The sequence below is a fragment of the Penicillium citrinum genome (genome assembly GCF_028827155.1).
Source record: "Penicillium citrinum strain IBT 23319 chromosome Unknown utg000002l:1.0-3833315.0:1.0-3834789.0, whole genome shotgun sequence".
NCBI classification, from domain to species: domain Eukaryota; kingdom Fungi; phylum Ascomycota; class Eurotiomycetes; order Eurotiales; family Aspergillaceae; genus Penicillium; species Penicillium citrinum.
In genome coordinates this window covers 3,001,787-3,018,923 of record NW_026622687.1, presented here as the reverse complement: position 1 = coordinate 3,018,923, position 17,137 = coordinate 3,001,787, and the positions used below count along the sequence as shown (strand labels likewise).

General features: G+C 46.3%; 6 protein-coding genes across 6 annotated transcripts; 3 read left to right on the top strand and 3 right to left on the bottom strand.

Moving 5' to 3' along the window:
• Positions 1-292: 292 nt before the first annotated feature.
• ppt1 (protein serine/threonine phosphatase PPT1) lies at positions 293-2,021 on the top strand (the record flags this gene model as incomplete). Its single annotated transcript, XM_056641866.1, has 4 exons — positions 293-442; positions 545-625; positions 757-1,923; positions 1,986-2,021. The coding sequence occupies 4 exons, from the start codon at positions 293-295 to the stop codon at positions 2,019-2,021; spliced, it is 1,434 nt and encodes a 477-aa protein (XP_056504360.1).
• Positions 2,022-4,879: 2,858 nt separating this feature from the next.
• N7469_002945 (2,4,5-trihydroxytoluene oxygenase) lies at positions 4,880-5,923 on the bottom strand (the record flags this gene model as incomplete). The annotated part of the gene is made up of 1 exon (XM_056641865.1): positions 4,880-5,923. One exon carries the CDS (start codon positions 5,921-5,923, stop codon positions 4,880-4,882), a length of 1,044 nt encoding a protein of 347 aa, XP_056504359.1.
• Positions 5,924-6,503: 580 nt separating this feature from the next.
• N7469_002944 (putative monooxygenase) lies at positions 6,504-8,542 on the top strand (the record flags this gene model as incomplete). The annotated part of the gene is made up of 4 exons (XM_056641864.1): positions 6,504-6,584; positions 6,661-6,784; positions 6,845-6,970; positions 7,032-8,542. 4 exons carry the CDS (start codon positions 6,504-6,506, stop codon positions 8,540-8,542), a joined length of 1,842 nt encoding a protein of 613 aa, XP_056504358.1.
• A 689-nt stretch (positions 8,543-9,231) lies between these two features.
• Positions 9,232-10,324, bottom strand: N7469_002943 (fumarylacetoacetate hydrolase family protein; the record flags this gene model as incomplete). The annotated part of the gene is made up of 5 exons (XM_056641863.1): positions 9,232-9,407; positions 9,468-9,795; positions 9,854-9,967; positions 10,022-10,102; positions 10,160-10,324. The coding sequence occupies 5 exons, from the start codon at positions 10,322-10,324 to the stop codon at positions 9,232-9,234; spliced, it is 864 nt and encodes a 287-aa protein (XP_056504357.1).
• A 1,466-nt stretch (positions 10,325-11,790) lies between these two features.
• N7469_002942 (transcription factor domain-containing protein) lies at positions 11,791-13,730 on the bottom strand (the record flags this gene model as incomplete). Its single annotated transcript, XM_056641862.1, has 4 exons — positions 11,791-13,033; positions 13,098-13,284; positions 13,387-13,539; positions 13,685-13,730. The coding sequence occupies 4 exons, from the start codon at positions 13,728-13,730 to the stop codon at positions 11,791-11,793; spliced, it is 1,629 nt and encodes a 542-aa protein (XP_056504356.1).
• A 547-nt stretch (positions 13,731-14,277) lies between these two features.
• Positions 14,278-15,433, top strand: N7469_002941 (uncharacterized protein; the record flags this gene model as incomplete). The annotated part of the gene is made up of 3 exons (XM_056641861.1): positions 14,278-14,310; positions 14,582-15,001; positions 15,053-15,433. The coding sequence occupies 3 exons, from the start codon at positions 14,278-14,280 to the stop codon at positions 15,431-15,433; spliced, it is 834 nt and encodes a 277-aa protein (XP_056504355.1).
• Positions 15,434-17,137: the final 1,704 nt, after the last annotated feature.

Sequence of the window (17,137 nt, the reverse complement as noted above, 5' to 3'; positions counted from 1 at the left end):
ACGGGATGGTTCTGACGGGTTCTACGTTCATGCCAAGCCCCGTTGCCATCGGGGAAAAAAAGAGAAGAAACCAAAAGTTCAACCCGCCTTTCTTTTTTTTCTTTCTAGAAAATAACCAACACTCTTCGCAAGTTGGATTCTTGGTCCTTTTACATTCCCTCGGATTTACATAAGGGGACCCAAAAAAAGAGAGAGATCATATATTAAATTCTATTTCCTTCGAAAACTCCCATTCCTTTTTGCGGGCCAATCTCTCCGAATCACTTTTCTCGTGCCCCTCTTTCCCTCCGCAATGGCTTCCGATAAAGACGCAGCCAACGCGCTCAAGCTGCAAGGTAATAAGGCCGTTGCAGCTCACGATTGGCCTGCTGCCTTGGAATTTTACAATCAAGCCATTGAGAAGTACGACAAGGAGCCGGCCATCTTCTCCAACCGTGCCCAGGTACGTCCGGACGAGCCCATCCGTTCCTCCTCATAGCGAATCACCTTTGCAAATCCGGAGCACTGTTGCTAATAGTACTGCTTGTACTTTTTTACTTGGCAGGCTCAAATTAAACTCGAAGCTTTTGGATTTGCCGTCGCCGATGCTACTAGCGCTTTGGAATTAGACCCGAACTATGTCAAGGTGAGTCACTTTTACACACTGATGATCCTCTTTTATCGAGGCAGAAGCCTAGCGCAAGACAATGGGGGACTGGCTGGATTATGCGGTTGGGAAATTCGCTCAGATATGCTAAAACTTCCGATCTGTCCTAGGCCTATTGGAGACGTGCCCTGGCAAACACTGCCATCTTGAACTACAAAGCCGCCCTGAAGGATTTCAAGGCTGTCGTGAAGCGCGAACCTAACAACCAAAATGCCAAGCTTAAGCTTGCCGATTGCGAGAAGCTCGTCCGTCGTCTAGAATTCGAAAAGGCCATCGAGGTCGCCGACCCGCCATCCGCATTCGAGGGCTTGGATATCGATGCTATTAAGGTTGATGATGATTATGATGGTGTGCGACTGGGCGAGGAGATGACGCAGGAGTTTATTGATGATATGATTGAGCGTTTCAAGAACGGCAAGAAGATCCACCGCAAATATGTCTTCCAGATTATCAAGGCTGTCAAGGAGATCGTCTATAATGAGCCAACCATGGTTGAGATCGGTGTTGATGCTGGCAAGAAGTTGACCGTCTGTGGTGATACTCATGGTCAATACTTCGATCTACTGGAGATTTTCCGCCGCAACGGTGCCCCTTCAGATACCCACGCCTACCTCTTTAACGGTGACTTTGTTGATCGTGGATCATGGTCCACTGAGATCGCCCTTCTCCTTTACGCATACAAGTGGCTGCGTCCCAACGGCCTGTTCCTCAACCGCGGAAACCACGAGACCGACGATATGAACAAGGTATACGGATTCGAGGGCGAGTGCAAGGCCAAGTATACCGAGCGAGTCTTCAAGGTCTTCTCCGAGTCATTCTCCGCTCTGCCCCTGGCCACTCTGATTGGTGATAAGTACTTGGTTCTTCACGGTGGTCTGTTCTCCGATGACAAGATCACCCTCAACGATATCCGCAAACTTAACCGTCACAACCAACGACAACCTGGTCAACAGGGTCTGATGATGGAGATGCTCTGGACCGACCCTCAAACTATGCCAGGCCGTGGACCCAGTAAGCGCGGTGTTGGTCTTCAATTCGGTCCCGATATCACCAAGCGCTTCTGTGAGAACAATGGTTTGGAGGCTATCATTCGTTCGCACGAGGTGCGCATGGAGGGCTACGAAGTCGAGCACGATGGTCGTTGTATTACCGTTTTCTCCGCGCCCAAGTACTGCGATTCCACCGAGAACAAGGGTGCTTACATTAACCTCGGACCTGATCTCAAGCTTCAGTACGAGGTATTCGAGGCTGTTCCACACCCAGACATTAAACCGATGGTAAGTCTCCTCCACCACTCTGAACTACACAAAGCCCAGACTAACATAAAAAAATCCAATAGGCTTATGCGCAGAACTCGATTCTGTCTCAAATGTGATGAAATCAATTTTTTGCAAGCGCGGGCGTTGTGTTTCAAAAGAGCTAGAATCATTTGAATGTATTTACGAAGAGAAGAATCTCATGCCCAGAGCCTCGTTTCTACTAATATTCCTTTTGCAATGTGTGATCCCTTCCTGCTTTTTGTCATTGTGTCGGTTGATTTTCCTTGGCCACGTTCTGTAAATTCAAGGCAGCAGTTCGAGTGTCAGATTTGGTTTCTGCATTTCGGACTTTATGAGATAGTCCACTGGATATTGGTAGTCAGGAGACCTGGAGTTGGTATGGATTTTAAGTTCTATAGTATTTTGCATCTGCGAATGATTTACTTGCAACGGGTTGTAAGTTGTATCTAACCAAATTAGAGTAGGACTTGGCATCTCGATGAGATATCAAAATGGAGTCAAGCCCACTGCACTAATTCCCGGTAGTCTCCGCGTGGTCCACAGGAACCGCCAAGAGGATGCCATTGTGGATACTCCCCAGGGACTATCGTACACCATATCTTACAGTGAAAACTATAGATAGAACCTTGCGGAGAATTCTGAACAAATGCCTATCCCGTCATTCATTGAAAGACTATCAAAGAATGATTTTAGGCTGTCATGGCCCTCGGCTTCCAGTTCGGTCTTCGCCGTACAACAAAGAAGTTTAGCGAATCCTGTCATGTGTACTTCCTTCTCATTCATCATATTCTCTTTATTTCCTCGGTGGCTGAGGGGATCTCTTAGCTCTAGGCAAGTTAACCCTAGGTAGGGGATTTCATATGCGAAGTCTTGGCTTTACCCTTTCCGTTTCAGTGCTCAGTGAGCCTGTTCTGAGTGCTTTCCAATGCGACGAAGAGGCACAAGCTCTTCGGGCCAAATCTTGATTGCATCAAGGATGTCGAAATCGACATCATGTTCCTTTTCCTGAGGGATAGCCTGGATGTGCATCTGTATCTCCCTCTATATCTGCATCTTGATATCTCCCACCAAGGTTCACTACTAGGTCCCATCTAAAACTATGCTTACAAGAACGATGTTGGCTATCTTTTCCAGGTAGTATATATTATTGAGGAGCCTCTTTATGAGGTCATCATACGTTAACTAGAAAGAAGAGGCTACACAACTTATAGGGTAAGGGAAGTATGTCGTCTGACAAGCTAAGTATGGTAATTTAGCGGGACCATTAGCCTTTTGCCAGTTCGTGTTTGGTAGCGCGGCCTGTGCAGTAAGGTCCTGGGGCTGCTAAGGTTCTAAGATTGCAGTTCGAAGGTTTAATAGGACTGCCACTTATGCCGCATGAACGGAAAAGATGGCAGGTTATCAAGTCCGCAAGATTCAGCGTCGCTGGGGTTGTTTGAACTGTTTGTATTGCCCTGGAAGGTTAGAGATGGCAATATGATATTTCAAAATTTCGAAATTCCTGAAATCTGGTCGTGAGATAGAATTTGAAATTAGCCTTGAAATCTTGAAAACGTACTAATGAAATCAATCTAGACCAAACATCCTATATCTCACTATAAAACCCTATTTGATCTGTACTACTGGATACGAAGCAAAACGATATGAATACGGACCGCCGTTTTATGTAATTTTTGGATAAAAGGTCTCTTGTTAATTCCCACGTGGCTTCACCCCTAGTTAGAAACTAAGCTAATATACAGATTGATGCTTTTCGGCATTCGAATTCTAGATTTGACCAGTTCCTACCCGCATGAGACGGTTTTCTTTTCAGCTAGGCGATGGTAGATGAGGGGTCTTGCCTCTAGCACAAATGGTCATGACTTAAGTGCCCACCCCGAAATGGGACCCACGAACTTGCTTCACCATTGCCTCCTCTCATCTACAAGAATGTGAATCGGTAGGCTGTTGGGGGTTAGGTATCTGGGTATTAGGAAATGCGCGTGGTATTACGTGGAGTGCGTCGTTTGACCAATGATGATCAATAAAAATCCAACTTCTATGACTGTCTTTGAAAAGAAAATAGTCTTTACACAGAGTTCTAAGCGTAACTGATATCGGGAGCTAAAAGATATGATACTTGGGATAGTGAAGCTTCGACCTCTAAGAACTATGCCAGAACGAGGTCAAAGACCCAGAGAGCGAGAGCTATAGACAAGACGTGAGAGGTACTGCAACCGGTTTTTAGAGTGTACATTGCTTTGTCCGCTTGTATCATCACTGGGTCTATATGATATCTGGATTCCTGTTCGACCGAAAGCCACTTAGCTAGACCTCACGAACGGTCTGTGGGCCACCCAAACCTTCTTATACCGTATTGTAATAACCCGATGCCAATACCAAAAAACACACGCGCAGGACACAGTAGAGCCGATCTTGCTTTCACCTCCATCACTTCACCATCTTTGTTATCACCAAGGATATATAGATCTGGGTAGGCAAAGGGAAAGAAACATGAAAACATAACGCACAGCAACAGAGGCGCTGGAGTGTTTCACAACTTCTTGGTCATTGACAGTGCGAAAGCATACACTATGCTTATATAATATAATTATCTCTACACAATCTCTATATATACTTGATAAATAAAATTGGGTTGGGAAACCATTTGACTAGAAAATCACTATTGTAGTGATTTTCTACGAAATTTAGACGACTAGCTTTTGGTAGCAACAGTTTGATGGGTGACCCGAATCCAATTTGTATAAATGAAGGTGAAGAGCGAAGAGACAGACATGGTAATTGAAACGCGAGAATGACATGTATCCGCATCATAGAAATTACGACAGACGAAGAAACACAAGAAAGCGCGAGCCTGCAACGATGCACGATTGTGGGCTGATATATGGTTAGAACTGTATACATACTAGGTAAGATGGGCGAAGAGCCCGAGCTTCCACAAGTTAGCGTCCAATCACCGGGCCTTGTTATCACCGAAATCCTTGGGCAATTCAGGACCCCAAACAGATAGCGGCCCTACCGGCTCCTTCCGCGTCGGGTTATCTTCATTGACCACATCTCCGTCCGCGTAGTGCTCAATCTTGAAACCGCTCGAATCATACCAATAATCGAAAATCTGGCTTCCTAGAACATGACGCCCCACGCCCCATACTGACTTCCATCCCTTGTCTGTAAGGTATTTGTGGCCCATCAACTGGGTATCAAAGTCGCTGACTTCAAACGAGGTATGGTGGACATATGTCTTGCTGGTACCGGGTGGCGCACGCTGCAGGAAGAAGGTGTGGTGGTCGGTATAAGTCTTGCCCAGATCCAAATGCATGAATGTCATGACATCGATGTGTGGGAGTTTCGGAAGGTTCAGGATGTCGGAGTGTACGAAATTGAAGTTGGAGGTGTAGAAGTCAAGTTCCTGTTCGAATTCCTTGCACACGTATCCGAAATGGCCCAATTTGTGTACCAGCGCGGGCCCGTCGTGGTATCGTTGGAAACGGCCTTTACGAGGCTTCTCTAATGGCATGTTGAAGGGGCCTTGGTAGTCGTGCGTAGCAGTTGGAATCTCACAGACCTCGCGCTCGGTTTGACCGTAGATAATGTGGAAAAAGGTGTCGTTGGGTCTCGCGAAAGTAATCAGTCGTCCGCATCCTGGAGCTTCGTCTAGGTCTTTAACGACTGCGCCAGGGAGTGCCAGGGCCTTGTCGAATTCCTCCTGGTCTATCGCCATAAAGGCAGTACCCATGAAGCGTGACCGTCGCGTCGGGCTCTGGGATGCCACATAAACGTAGGGGTCTCGGCCATAGCCACGGTAATAAATAGTGTTTCCTTTGCGCTCTGCTTGGACGAATCCAAAATCCTTGGCGAATCGATCAAACGCCTCCAAATCGCCGTGCTCGAAATAGACGTGGGAGATGCGACTTAATTGAACCTTAGAGGGGTGGTTTTGCACGACCGGAACGGTGCTTGGGGGCATAATCCTGTCTTGCCATGCTCGAGGTAGCATGGCAAGAATGTCTATCATCCAAAGTGCCATAACGGCTGCTCACGTGGACTTGCAAGAGAAAAGAAGACTGGGATGTTGCATAGATTGGGAATTTCAAAGTACAATCTTGGTCAAGGAAATCGATGGTAGAAAGGACAATCTCAATTTCAATGAGAATCAAGTTGGCAATGTTAATAGCATAAATATCCCGAGTATGCCATTGATAATTGTTTCGCCGGCTTCATAAACCCTGGGTTTGTTCGAATATACCGGTATGTATCCTCCTCGGAACAATTCCTGCATGCTGATCTGCGCGCTGAGATCCTCCGCGGAAGAACTTCCCCTCTCACAACCACAGTATACGATTGGCATGGATAATATCCTGAGTGATCAGGCACTATTGAACTCCCCACGGATCAATCTCTTTCTTTCTCTCTTTCCTTTTCTTTCTTTCTTTCTTTTTTTTTTTGGGTATCACATGCTGTCTGTGACCCACGCGTGCCGCCTGAGTCGGAGGCCTTTCATAAATAGTCTCTAATCCAGGCATGATGCAGGAGCCATTTATTTGCAGGAGCCATATATTTTCATATTTAGCATCAATATGACCACTGAAGTCCTAATTGTTGGCGGGGGACCGTCAGGCCTCACCTTAGGTCTTTTTTTGGCTGACCACGGAATTAAGGTATGCTTTTTCGATCTTCAGGATGGTCCTTGGGACAGTCCGCGTTGTAAATATGATTTAATTCGTTGGTCTTTAGTCGGTCGTGCTCGAGAAGGCGCAGAATATTGAGACGGACCCTAGGGGCGTGGTTCTGACCGGTGATGCACTGCGCAGCTTCTGGAAACTGGGCATGGGGAAGCGTTTTGCCTCAATTGGTCACGGTAAATACATACACCGTCATTTCCACGATATGCAAGACTAATTTAGATCACTGGATACAGAACTTGGCTGCCTCAACTTTCATCAGACTACCTTCCAAAACCGACCCTCTCTCACTCTCGATTTGAACCAAGATATGATGCAGCATGCGCTCCCAAGCACCATTCTGCAGAGCCAACCTCGACTGGGTTCGTTGTCTCGAGACTCATGCCTACGTGAATGCGAACATCGACTAAATTATTATGATAGAACACGCATTGCGGGAGATGGTGATGTCTTCCAAGCACTGCACTCTTCAATCTTCATGTGAGGTTGTGGACCGGGACGAAGATGCAGACGGAGTCACAGTACACTATACGAATATCGACGGAAAAAAATGTCAAATTCGAGCATCATGGCTAGTTGGCGCCGACGGCAAGAGGGGCATTGTCCGCAAGCATTTCCTGGAACCTACTGCAGGTGTGAAACAAGAGGCCGGCATCTTCGAGTACGACAGCACTTGGATCGCGGCCAATCTACGTATCAATCTACCAACCGAGAAAACACATCCCAGTTTTCCGCTGTGGGATCTTGGCTACGACTCTAAAGCCGTATATGACTTGTTCTGGCCTCAAGAGTGGCACTTCTGTCGGCCACCTGGAAAGCCAACCGCCTGTGGTCGTTTCGGGCCACAAGCTGATCATCTCTGGAGACATGAATTTGCAGTCCCGGAATGGAACGAGTCGATGGACGCAGTCAAGGTCTTCTGGGAGCAGCTCACTCCCATGATTACTCGATCAATTACATTGCCTGATGGGACGACAGCGCCAATCACCTTCCCGACTGATTGTATCGAGATTCTTCGTTGTCGCCCATTCAACTTCTCTCATAGAGTTGTCAACCGGTGGTTTGCCGAACGTACCGCTCTGATTGGAGATGCAGCACATGTTTTCCCACCATTTGGAGGTCAAGGCGTGGCCGCTGGAGTGGGAGACGCTGAGACGCTGGCCTGGAGGTTAGCCGTGATTATCAAAATAGAGAAATCGCGCCAGACTTCGTCCTCTTTCAGAGCCAGCCTCCTCCAGTCTTGGTCATTAGAGCGACGAATCGGTATCGACAACGCGGCTCGTCTTACACTGCAAAATGGAGAGTGGTGCAACAAAGAAGCCACTTTGCTCGGAACTTTCTGGATCGCAATTTTGAACTTGGCACTGAAAATCCCAAAGCCATTTAAGATAAAGTTGCCCCATGTCGCTGCAGATGCTGACGGCTACTCTAGCTGTCAAGAAGGGGCATTTTTATCCACTGCTGGGGGCGGGACTAGGCTGGGTCAAATTTACGTCCAGACCTATCTCCCCGGTAATGAACCTGTTACTATTGAGCTCTCTGATAAGGCTCTTCATCGCGTTCCAACTGTCATGAGTTTATTGGTGATCAATACCTCAAGCCAACAGGACGATACAGACCTGAGGGAAGTCTTTGCCAGGTACAAGATCCACTCAGATATTCTATCTGCTGAGTCAATCGTTCACTTTAATTTTGGCAAATTGAAGACGCAGCGCCGCACAGATGGAAAGGCTGTGTCCTTCCCTGCACCGTTGCATATGCTGACCGGATACCCCATTCGCATCGGATACGACGTTCAACAATTCCAACACCGGTTGGGGGACTCTCAGGCGAAGTATTTTATTTTACGGCCGGATGGCATTATTTATGCAAAGGCTAGATCTATTTCTGATTTGGAGGGCTGTCTCAAGGCACTTGAGATCAACTTTAGTTGAATGCTGTGTACCATAGCAAATTGTTTGCAAAGTATTAAAGCAGATGTTTTCTCCACACAAGTGTAGCTTCCCCGATATCGTATATAAAGAATCATAATAACTACAACATTTAGTGCAACTCATGAGATATCGATGCCACGCTGACTGGCTGTGCTGACTTGGTCATTTCTTTCTCGTCCTCAGGAAAGGTTGCCATCCCTGGATGATTGAAAAAGATTGTGCCATTTCTCATTTCAAATATCATATATATTCTTTCTTCCCAAGGTTGTTAGGAAGGATACGCGCTTATGGATGCTTTTTTGTTGTGACTGAAATAGGTTATTCTATCATAATTGCACACTAGTAAAATACATATGCTCTCTCGCTCTCGACTATTACTCCGCACTCAATCGAGTAAACACTACGTAGTCTCCTCTTCCCCATATTATTAATATAGTATGTCTCCCAAATTCGACAGACCCCATTCCACTTAATTGATAGGCGATCGTTGGATTTGTCTCACGGAACCCATTAAGCCTCCATAAACAAGCCAACGAGAAAAGTTGTACCAGAGCTTTGTCTTGATCAGTTTCCATACAAGATTTCTGTAGGAAGTAATAAAGATATCCAAAATCAGTAACGTAATTCTCATTCAATAGGAATAGCAAATCTCAAATTATACGTCTAGTTAATAGAGAGCAATGGGATTCTCACATCATAGACTCTTGGCCATCCTCAAACAAGACCTTGTTTTTCAGTTTACCAATCCCGCTAATCTCAACTTCAATCAAATCTCCATCTTTTAGGAACTGTCGTGGGCTATGGAATACACCAACTCCAGCCGGCGTCCCAGTCATCACGGCTGTGTATGCAGGGATTGTCGTGCCTAATGTCTTGTCAGATCATACCAAACCAAAAAAAAAAAAGCATTGAGCCGCCGACTTACTCTGACTCATCCAGCTGAGGATTCTTGCAGGCTCGAAAATCATGTCATCTCCAATGACGGTATTCTGCTTGATCTCTCCGTTGACCCGAGTGACCAAACGAGCGCCCTTCTTCGTCGTGTTGAAGCTTTCCGGACTTACAAGCACAGGTCCAATGGGGGCAAATTTATCAAAGGCCTTGGCATAGAAAAACTGGCCTCCGGACTGCTCGGGCATTTGAAAAAATCGACAAGAGATATCATTTCCGACAGTGTACCCAAGGATACAGGATGCGGCTTTTTCGGGGGTAACATCGCGGACCTCGCAGGAAGTGACAAAGACCAGTTCGCCCTAAACTGTGTCAGCACACTATCTCGTGCAGTGAGGCTGTTGATAACTAAGAACATACCTCCCAATCAGGGAGATGTGAGGCACAGAATCGACTCATCGGGATGGTAGAGTCAGGGCTTGCCAATGCGGAACTAGGCTTCGTCCATAGGGGAGGGCTCGCAGGGACGTTGAGCTTTCCTAGCATTAGCAATTACTCTACTGAACAGATAGAAGACGAAGGATTTACTTTGGCCTCTTTCGCATGGCTTCCGTAATTCAGTCCCACGCAGTAAATCGGAAGATTGGTATTGGGGAGAGGAGGCAACAGCTAGTTGCAAGACAGTCATCAGCAGTGTTCAATTGGTGGAAGAATCAATTGACAAACCTTTGCGATAGTTGCCTTTGTCGCGTTCTCGCCTTTCATCAAGTCGTCAAATGACGTGTATGATTCAATTGAAGCTCCTTGGGTGGATTCCAAGGAGTCCACGTTCGAAAAGAACCTGTTACCACTTTCATCTTCAAAAGCGACCAAGTTTTTGATTGCCGTCATGTTGTTTTGTTATGTCGTTCGGCGATTGCAAACGTGGAATAAAATGGATATTTGCGCAGAGGACAACAGTCAATCTCTTCAAATAAGAAAGAGGACTCGGGAGCAGCTTGCATAATAAACACATGCTTGGGTGTGACCAGCTGACAGCTTGGAAATAAGGCAACGAATGCGCTCGGGGTTTCAGGTGATCTAACGCTATTGAATAACTATGGGGACATGTGGTTGTTCCGCGGAGGATCTACATGGCGAGGATGCCAATCTCCACATAGCAAAACCTCCTACCTTTAATCACCAACATAAGAACCTCGGAACATCTAATGCGCTTTATGGCTATTTGTTGTTAGACCTAACCCAAAGGATAAGGTCAAAATGTACACCACAATTATCGCCACCCCATCAATTGGCTTATCAACTGAATCCGTTAGCCTCAAGGCGATCAGACGCCTCCATTCTACTTGCTAGCATTTCCAACTGGTTTCCACTAATCGACTTCTAGACAAATAGGTTTCCCGTAATATCGATCCCTTTTTGTGTCCTCTGCTTCCACGGGGGCTAGTAAGGGACGAGACCTCGTACTTTGCCATACAAGACCTAGTTATCTGGTCTAACTTACTAACAAACAGTATCATGCGAACAACATCCGCTACGCTAAGGGGGATTATCGTAAAGACCAAGATGTTGGCCTTGAACTAGTAGCGGTGAGCCACCTCGCCTGGTTGGACCGGGCTCCCAGGTAGGCATACTCTCTCTCTCTCTCTCGGTGGCAGTGTCTAATTGCCTCTCCAGTCAAGTTTAGCGGCCATTGCATTTATATCACTCTAGAACCAGTCTGCTCTGTCCTTGATCATTCCTACTAGTGAGCGTATTTGTCAGTCTGCAGTCCAATCCGCAAAGTCCATAGGATTCATAGTTTCAAGAAAGGAGTCGGTGGCGCTTGTCCCAGCAATAGCGGGAGACGAAGCATCCCAAAAGAAACCCGTGAATCTTTTCTCATTTCGCTCGGCCTTCTGGCATATGACCTCGCGACCACTTAGTTGGTGAACTAATTTAGGATATTTTATTCGATGTAGTAAACCAGGATACAGCCGGGAGAGATACCATAGTGATGGGATTGTCAGTATATGATGAAGCCTTCCTTCCGATGAGCCTAGCTGAGCCATGAGATTGTTAACAATCCGAGTGGTATTACAAGGAGAAACATGAATGGTTGCACAGGTGCAATCTGAAGCGCTAGACCCTTGGGAGAAGTGATCCAAGCGATGGAAAGCGGTATTATTCTGTAGCCAGTCCCACTCGCTCAAGCTCTGCTTGAGCAGAAGAGAGGAAATGCAACCACCTTGGGTGCAAGGGGGCTTCGAAACGGGAGATTATGAGGTGGATGTGAACGTAAGAGAGTGGACAAATCATCATCTCCCTAAAGCTTTTGAATGACACTTATGATGTCGCTTTAGCTTCTTGAGTCTTCGTTAAAATAAAACCGTTATTAACTCACGAATGAGAAGTCTAGGGAGTGTCCAGGCGGTTGCAAACTGCTCGAGATGCAGCAGAAGGACGTTCTCGCAATGCTCGATGCGGGTGCAAATGGCGAATGTTGCCACTGCCGCGAACCTCTTGTGGAGGTTTAAAAATATTAGTGCAGTAAAAAGGATAAAGGAGATTGCTGGATCAACGCTTAAGGAGAATACGCTGTTCCATTGTTCCGACAAAGAAGCGATGTCCTGGCAAGATTCAAGGACCTGTTGCCAGCTCAATAGCCATTCATTTCCTTCTTCTCTACTAGCGCAGCGCATAAGCGAGATGAGAAGTCGAGCCATGGACAAATGGAAGATATTAACCATCCGGGCATGGTGTTCGGAGGCTTTTTCGTGCGTGGACACATTGCGTATAGGGTTGAGATAATTTGTTGGGAGAGCAAGGTGCAGTGAAGAAAGGAGCCGTTCGAGATCAGTGATATACGGATTAGTTGACACTTGCTGCCCCAGCATAGTTAATCGGAGCACGCGTCCTACTTGGCGCATAACAGTCGCCGTAATTATGTGTATATTGAATGAAGACGTCTGCTGTGAATCGGATTCCACAGCCGAAAGCAATTCCCATAAGCGACCCGGCCGAGAGGGTAAGTATAGTTGTCCCTGGCGGCCTGGCTGGCTTTCTTCAAGACTATCCAAGGGCTGATCTCGTATAAGTGAGGTATTCACAAATGTCTCGTCAATCAGATATGGTGTCCCGACCGACAGGTTGGCATAGGAATCGAGGCGGTAGATGCACCACCAAACCAGGCGCCAATCCTCAAGTTCATGTTGGCTCATTTCACACCAGTGGGGGAGAGAAACCCGTAGGTTCTCGAGATGATCCAATCCAATCCAATAGGACATTCGGATGATTTTACTGATCCGCATCCAAGCCTGGCGGCCGGGGAACTGGTGAAACTCATAAAAAGCTAACAGGCAGGCCTTGCGAAACTGATCAAGTGATGGAACATCACTAAACATGTCCTCCTGCAGAGATCCCGAACTGAGTATCAAGTCAATGCAGGCGTCGATATCAATGTCGTCAGAGGAAAATGTGAATCCTGTTAGCTTCGCTGTGATTAGGATCAAGGTGGAGATAAGATCGCGGCTGTACAGAGAGGCCCTAACGCTCGGCAAGAACCGCTGCCTAGAGAAGATGGGGATAGCATCGTGAATCACATCCAGGTACTTTATCAGGCTTAAAGGGTCATGCCATCCGTCTTAGCGCAATGCCAATATAGCACGTGACAGCGAGGACGTACAGTCGTTCTTCTTCTTCTTCTTTGACTTGAAAGTCCGATTGACTAAAACGTTCGGTACTTGTCCCTCGATCTTGAAGCGTGTCAATCCCTTCTAGCCTACAAGGCTCTGGGGAGTTAATGACTGTATATGCGGAGGCGAATGGTGACGTAGATGGGCCATTTACACCGGTAGAGCGGACTTGGCGGCCTTCACGGGGGAATAGACGATTGCTTAGCACTTGCTTACGAAAGCAATAGAAAGGTACTTAGAGTATGATGCCAACATATGATACCAAAAGAAAATTCTTACTAGAAAATTTGCGGGGAGACCTTGTAGGGAGTAGGGAACGATGCGAGCCCTGATGGGCACCACGGGCCGGACCAGGTTTGCGCCGAGTCGACGAATATGTGCAGCTGTGTCCACGCTCCAAACAGCGAGAGCATGCAGGTCGTTTCAGATCACCTATAGGTGAGTGGTCAGTTAGCCCTGCTGGTGGATTACGAATACCCGTCTCAAAGGAAAAGGGAATATTGGTGACGAACACTTTGTTTTCTTCCTTGAGGTTGATGTCAGCAAAGGTAGCAATTTGACAGTTGACACTGCTTACCGAATGCAGTTATCACAGACTCTCGAGCTTGCCTGCCTTTCGCCATCCCTGTCGCGCTGTGGAGACGCGATTTCTGGCACAGACCATGGCGAGGCTGCAGGGAGTGTCGGGGTCGAGGTCATAATTGGCGAATCTGTCGACAGTGGGTGTATATTAGAATTTCGGCGTTCAGCGTCCATGAGGCAGAAAACACACGGAAGAGTACGAACTTCGGAAGAATTCGAGGCGCTGGGAGGCGGAGCGAGGCCTAATAGAATAAGCGTTCAACGCGGCCTCGTCCAAATATCGGATCAACTGGTGGAATATTCTTCCGTGGAGGTCGACGTACTGGGGCTCCGTGGAGCTCAGTACATACTTTAAAATTGAAAAGATTTGGTGACATAAGGGCCCCCCTGGCAATTGATATTCCTCCGGATTTTCAAGAGATACTCCGGCGCTAAGCTTCTGCAGCCCCACATGTCTTATCTTTGGTTTTGTCTTTGATGGCACTCGGATACTTTACTTCTTCATTGCTTAGAGTTAGGTGACCGAATACTCCCGAGGCCCGTTCATCTGACTGTCTTCTGGCTGCCAGATAAATTTGGCGGAGTCACATGTTGAGCCGGGAAGCTAAACATTTTGCTTCGGTTTGTATATTCGAATGTCGATAAATTTGGCTATATAGGCATCAGCCATTTCCTACGGATAATTTAAGGGACTTGTGCCTGTTATCCGTCGAGTGTTCTCCTTATACACTGGAGTGTATATCATACACCTTAAATAGCTTATTTCAGTGTATTCTGCTTTACTCTCGATCATCTATCTGTGCCCCAGTATGGCGCAACAAACTAGTTTCGCACTCATCACTGGTTGCAGCAGCGGCATAGGAAAAGAGCTCGCCAAATCCTTTGCAGCTAGGGGGGGGTCACTGTCCTCGCCACGGCACGGAGTGTGGGATCTCTCAAGGATCTCACAAATCAATTCAATAATATCGAGGCTTTCGCTCTTGAACTTGATGACCGAGAGAGCATTGAAAGGTTGAAAGAGCTCGTTACTGCGCGGACAAATGGTCGGCTCGACTTTCTGGTGAATAATGCTGGAACACACTACGCGGCTACTGCAATGGATCTGGAACTAGAAAAAGCAGTGAAGCTCTTTCAAGTCAATTTGTTTGCTGTCATGCACCTATGCCAGATTTTTATCCCACTCCTTCGCCGCTCACCACAAGGACGCATAGTGCAGATTGGCAGTGTTACCCGACAGATACCGGTTCTGTGGCAGTGTGTCTACAACGCTTCAAAAGCTGCTCTCAGCCAGTACACAAAAACCTTAAGACTTGTGAGGGACCAACCACCAAGAGAGCAAGTTTTTATGCTAATATCGTTGTAGGAGCTCCGTCCTTTCAATATAGAGGTCATCGAAATAGTTACCGGGTTCGTCCGCAGCAATATCCTCCACCATGGCCTCTATGCCCCTGGCAACTCGCTCTACCTTCCGGTCAAGAGCACCATTGAGAATCTTAAAGTTCAAGGAAATAAAAATGGTATGCCCGCGGATGCATATGCAGAGTCCGTCGTCGAAAAACTGATGCAACGACATGTCGACTGTGAGATATGGCAAGGCAATCTGGCATTGTTTTTACGGATTCTCCTATCTCTTCTGCCTTTACGGCTTTTGGTCAGTGAGGCTATCCACAATGATAAAGGACCTAACTCATTCAAGATTTTAGAATCTTCTTCTCTCACGCAGTTTCAAGCTAAAACTTCTTAATCGCTCTCATGAACGTCTAGAGCCAGAGAATAGATATGACATTGGTTTGAAAAATAAGTAGTCATAATCCTGAGGCTGATGCAATGAAGAAACTTTACACGATAGTCTGACGAATAGAAGTGTCCAGTGGTTGGCCAATTTGCTCTTAATCAGATCTAGATATGCTCTTGTCCTAAGCCATCCAGCTTCAACTTTTCTTGATACACCATGGTTAATCACATCATTGCTAATTATTGCTTGAAGTATCAAGTCTTATGCTAATATGCCCACTATACTATAACTATACTAGCTGTGACGTAGTCAACCGCCCACACACTTCCTGCCGCTCGTCAATTGCTTTTCACTGGCAAAGTGACAACCTCGGGGTCAAATCATTCAAAAGAGGACTCTTGAATGTTTTCAAATCTATCTATGGACTTGAACCCGACAGCTTTACGATGCCGCTTGTTGAATCTTAATTTAAACTGCTTGAACGACTTGTCACTTGTCCGCTGGTCACAAAAGTATTATGACGAAGATATCCTCCAGTAAACGTAGTACGTTTACTCTGATCATGCAAGCCCTTGCACTTGCAGCAGACCTGGAGATTTATCCCAACAAAATAGCCAGTTATTCGATATTAGGGTGAGTTACATTTTTTCTTCGAATTCTCTTAAAGTCTTTTGGCTAATAAATTATAGCGGTACAACCGATCCCAATAGTGGTTAGCACTAAGGACTTTTACTCAATTTGTGGGCTACACGTACATATCTTAAGAGTTATTCGGGTGAAATCTACTATACTTTCGATGGCGCCGAGTTGATGGCAGCTTCAACTTGGGACCCGACAGCATCTCCCAAAATCAACTTGAGCCGTCTCGTTGAACAGACTGGGATTGCGATTTGCTAGCCCCCTTTGTCTTTATTTATCTGAGCATCTAGTTCTATCTTACTCCAGTATAGAGATAAAAAGCTGTCACTGGCTTTTTTATCTCTATATAATTCTTTCTGAAAAAAATCTTTTATGAATCTGTGACGCTTCGACGAGTTAGTTCATGTACAGTAACATCAAAATGCAGAGAGGATAAAGTTCTTCAGCGAAGTACTCCTATTGATTAGATGTAGGACCGAAAATATTCGATCGTGGATCGAGATCCTAAAATACCGACCAACCACTTGCTACTAGTAAATAGCCAATAGGAGCTACCGGCGTTATATTCACTATGTATGCAGTCATTATCCCGATACATCATACTGTACACTCTGCAAACCCGACACTTGCTGTATCATGGACGTATCGTTCCGATTGGCGGCGTGACGCAAGTTTGAAACTGTGGGCTCATGAAGAAATGGGGTGATTGGTTACTGGAATTCAATGCGTTGGCATTTGATCTGCAAGAGGAAAAGAGGAAAAGGGGGCGTAAGCTGGATCAGTGCGGGACGAGCCGTAGTGTAATACGGCAGTCTATAGTTAGTCGGCATAAATTCTACAATAACGAACCATCATCGTACAATTGACTAGTCAACTCATATTCAAATTGATTACATAGTATTTTTCTGTAGCAGCAAGTAGCAATGTAAAGAATGCAAATCGGAGAAAAGATCTATAATTAATCCCCCCCTACGTGGCAGTGCTCGATGGTGTATCCTCCACAGCTCCACTTCTTTCATAGGATGTCAGGTCTAGATTGCGATGAAACCGCCACCTTTTCTGCATGGTCTTCTC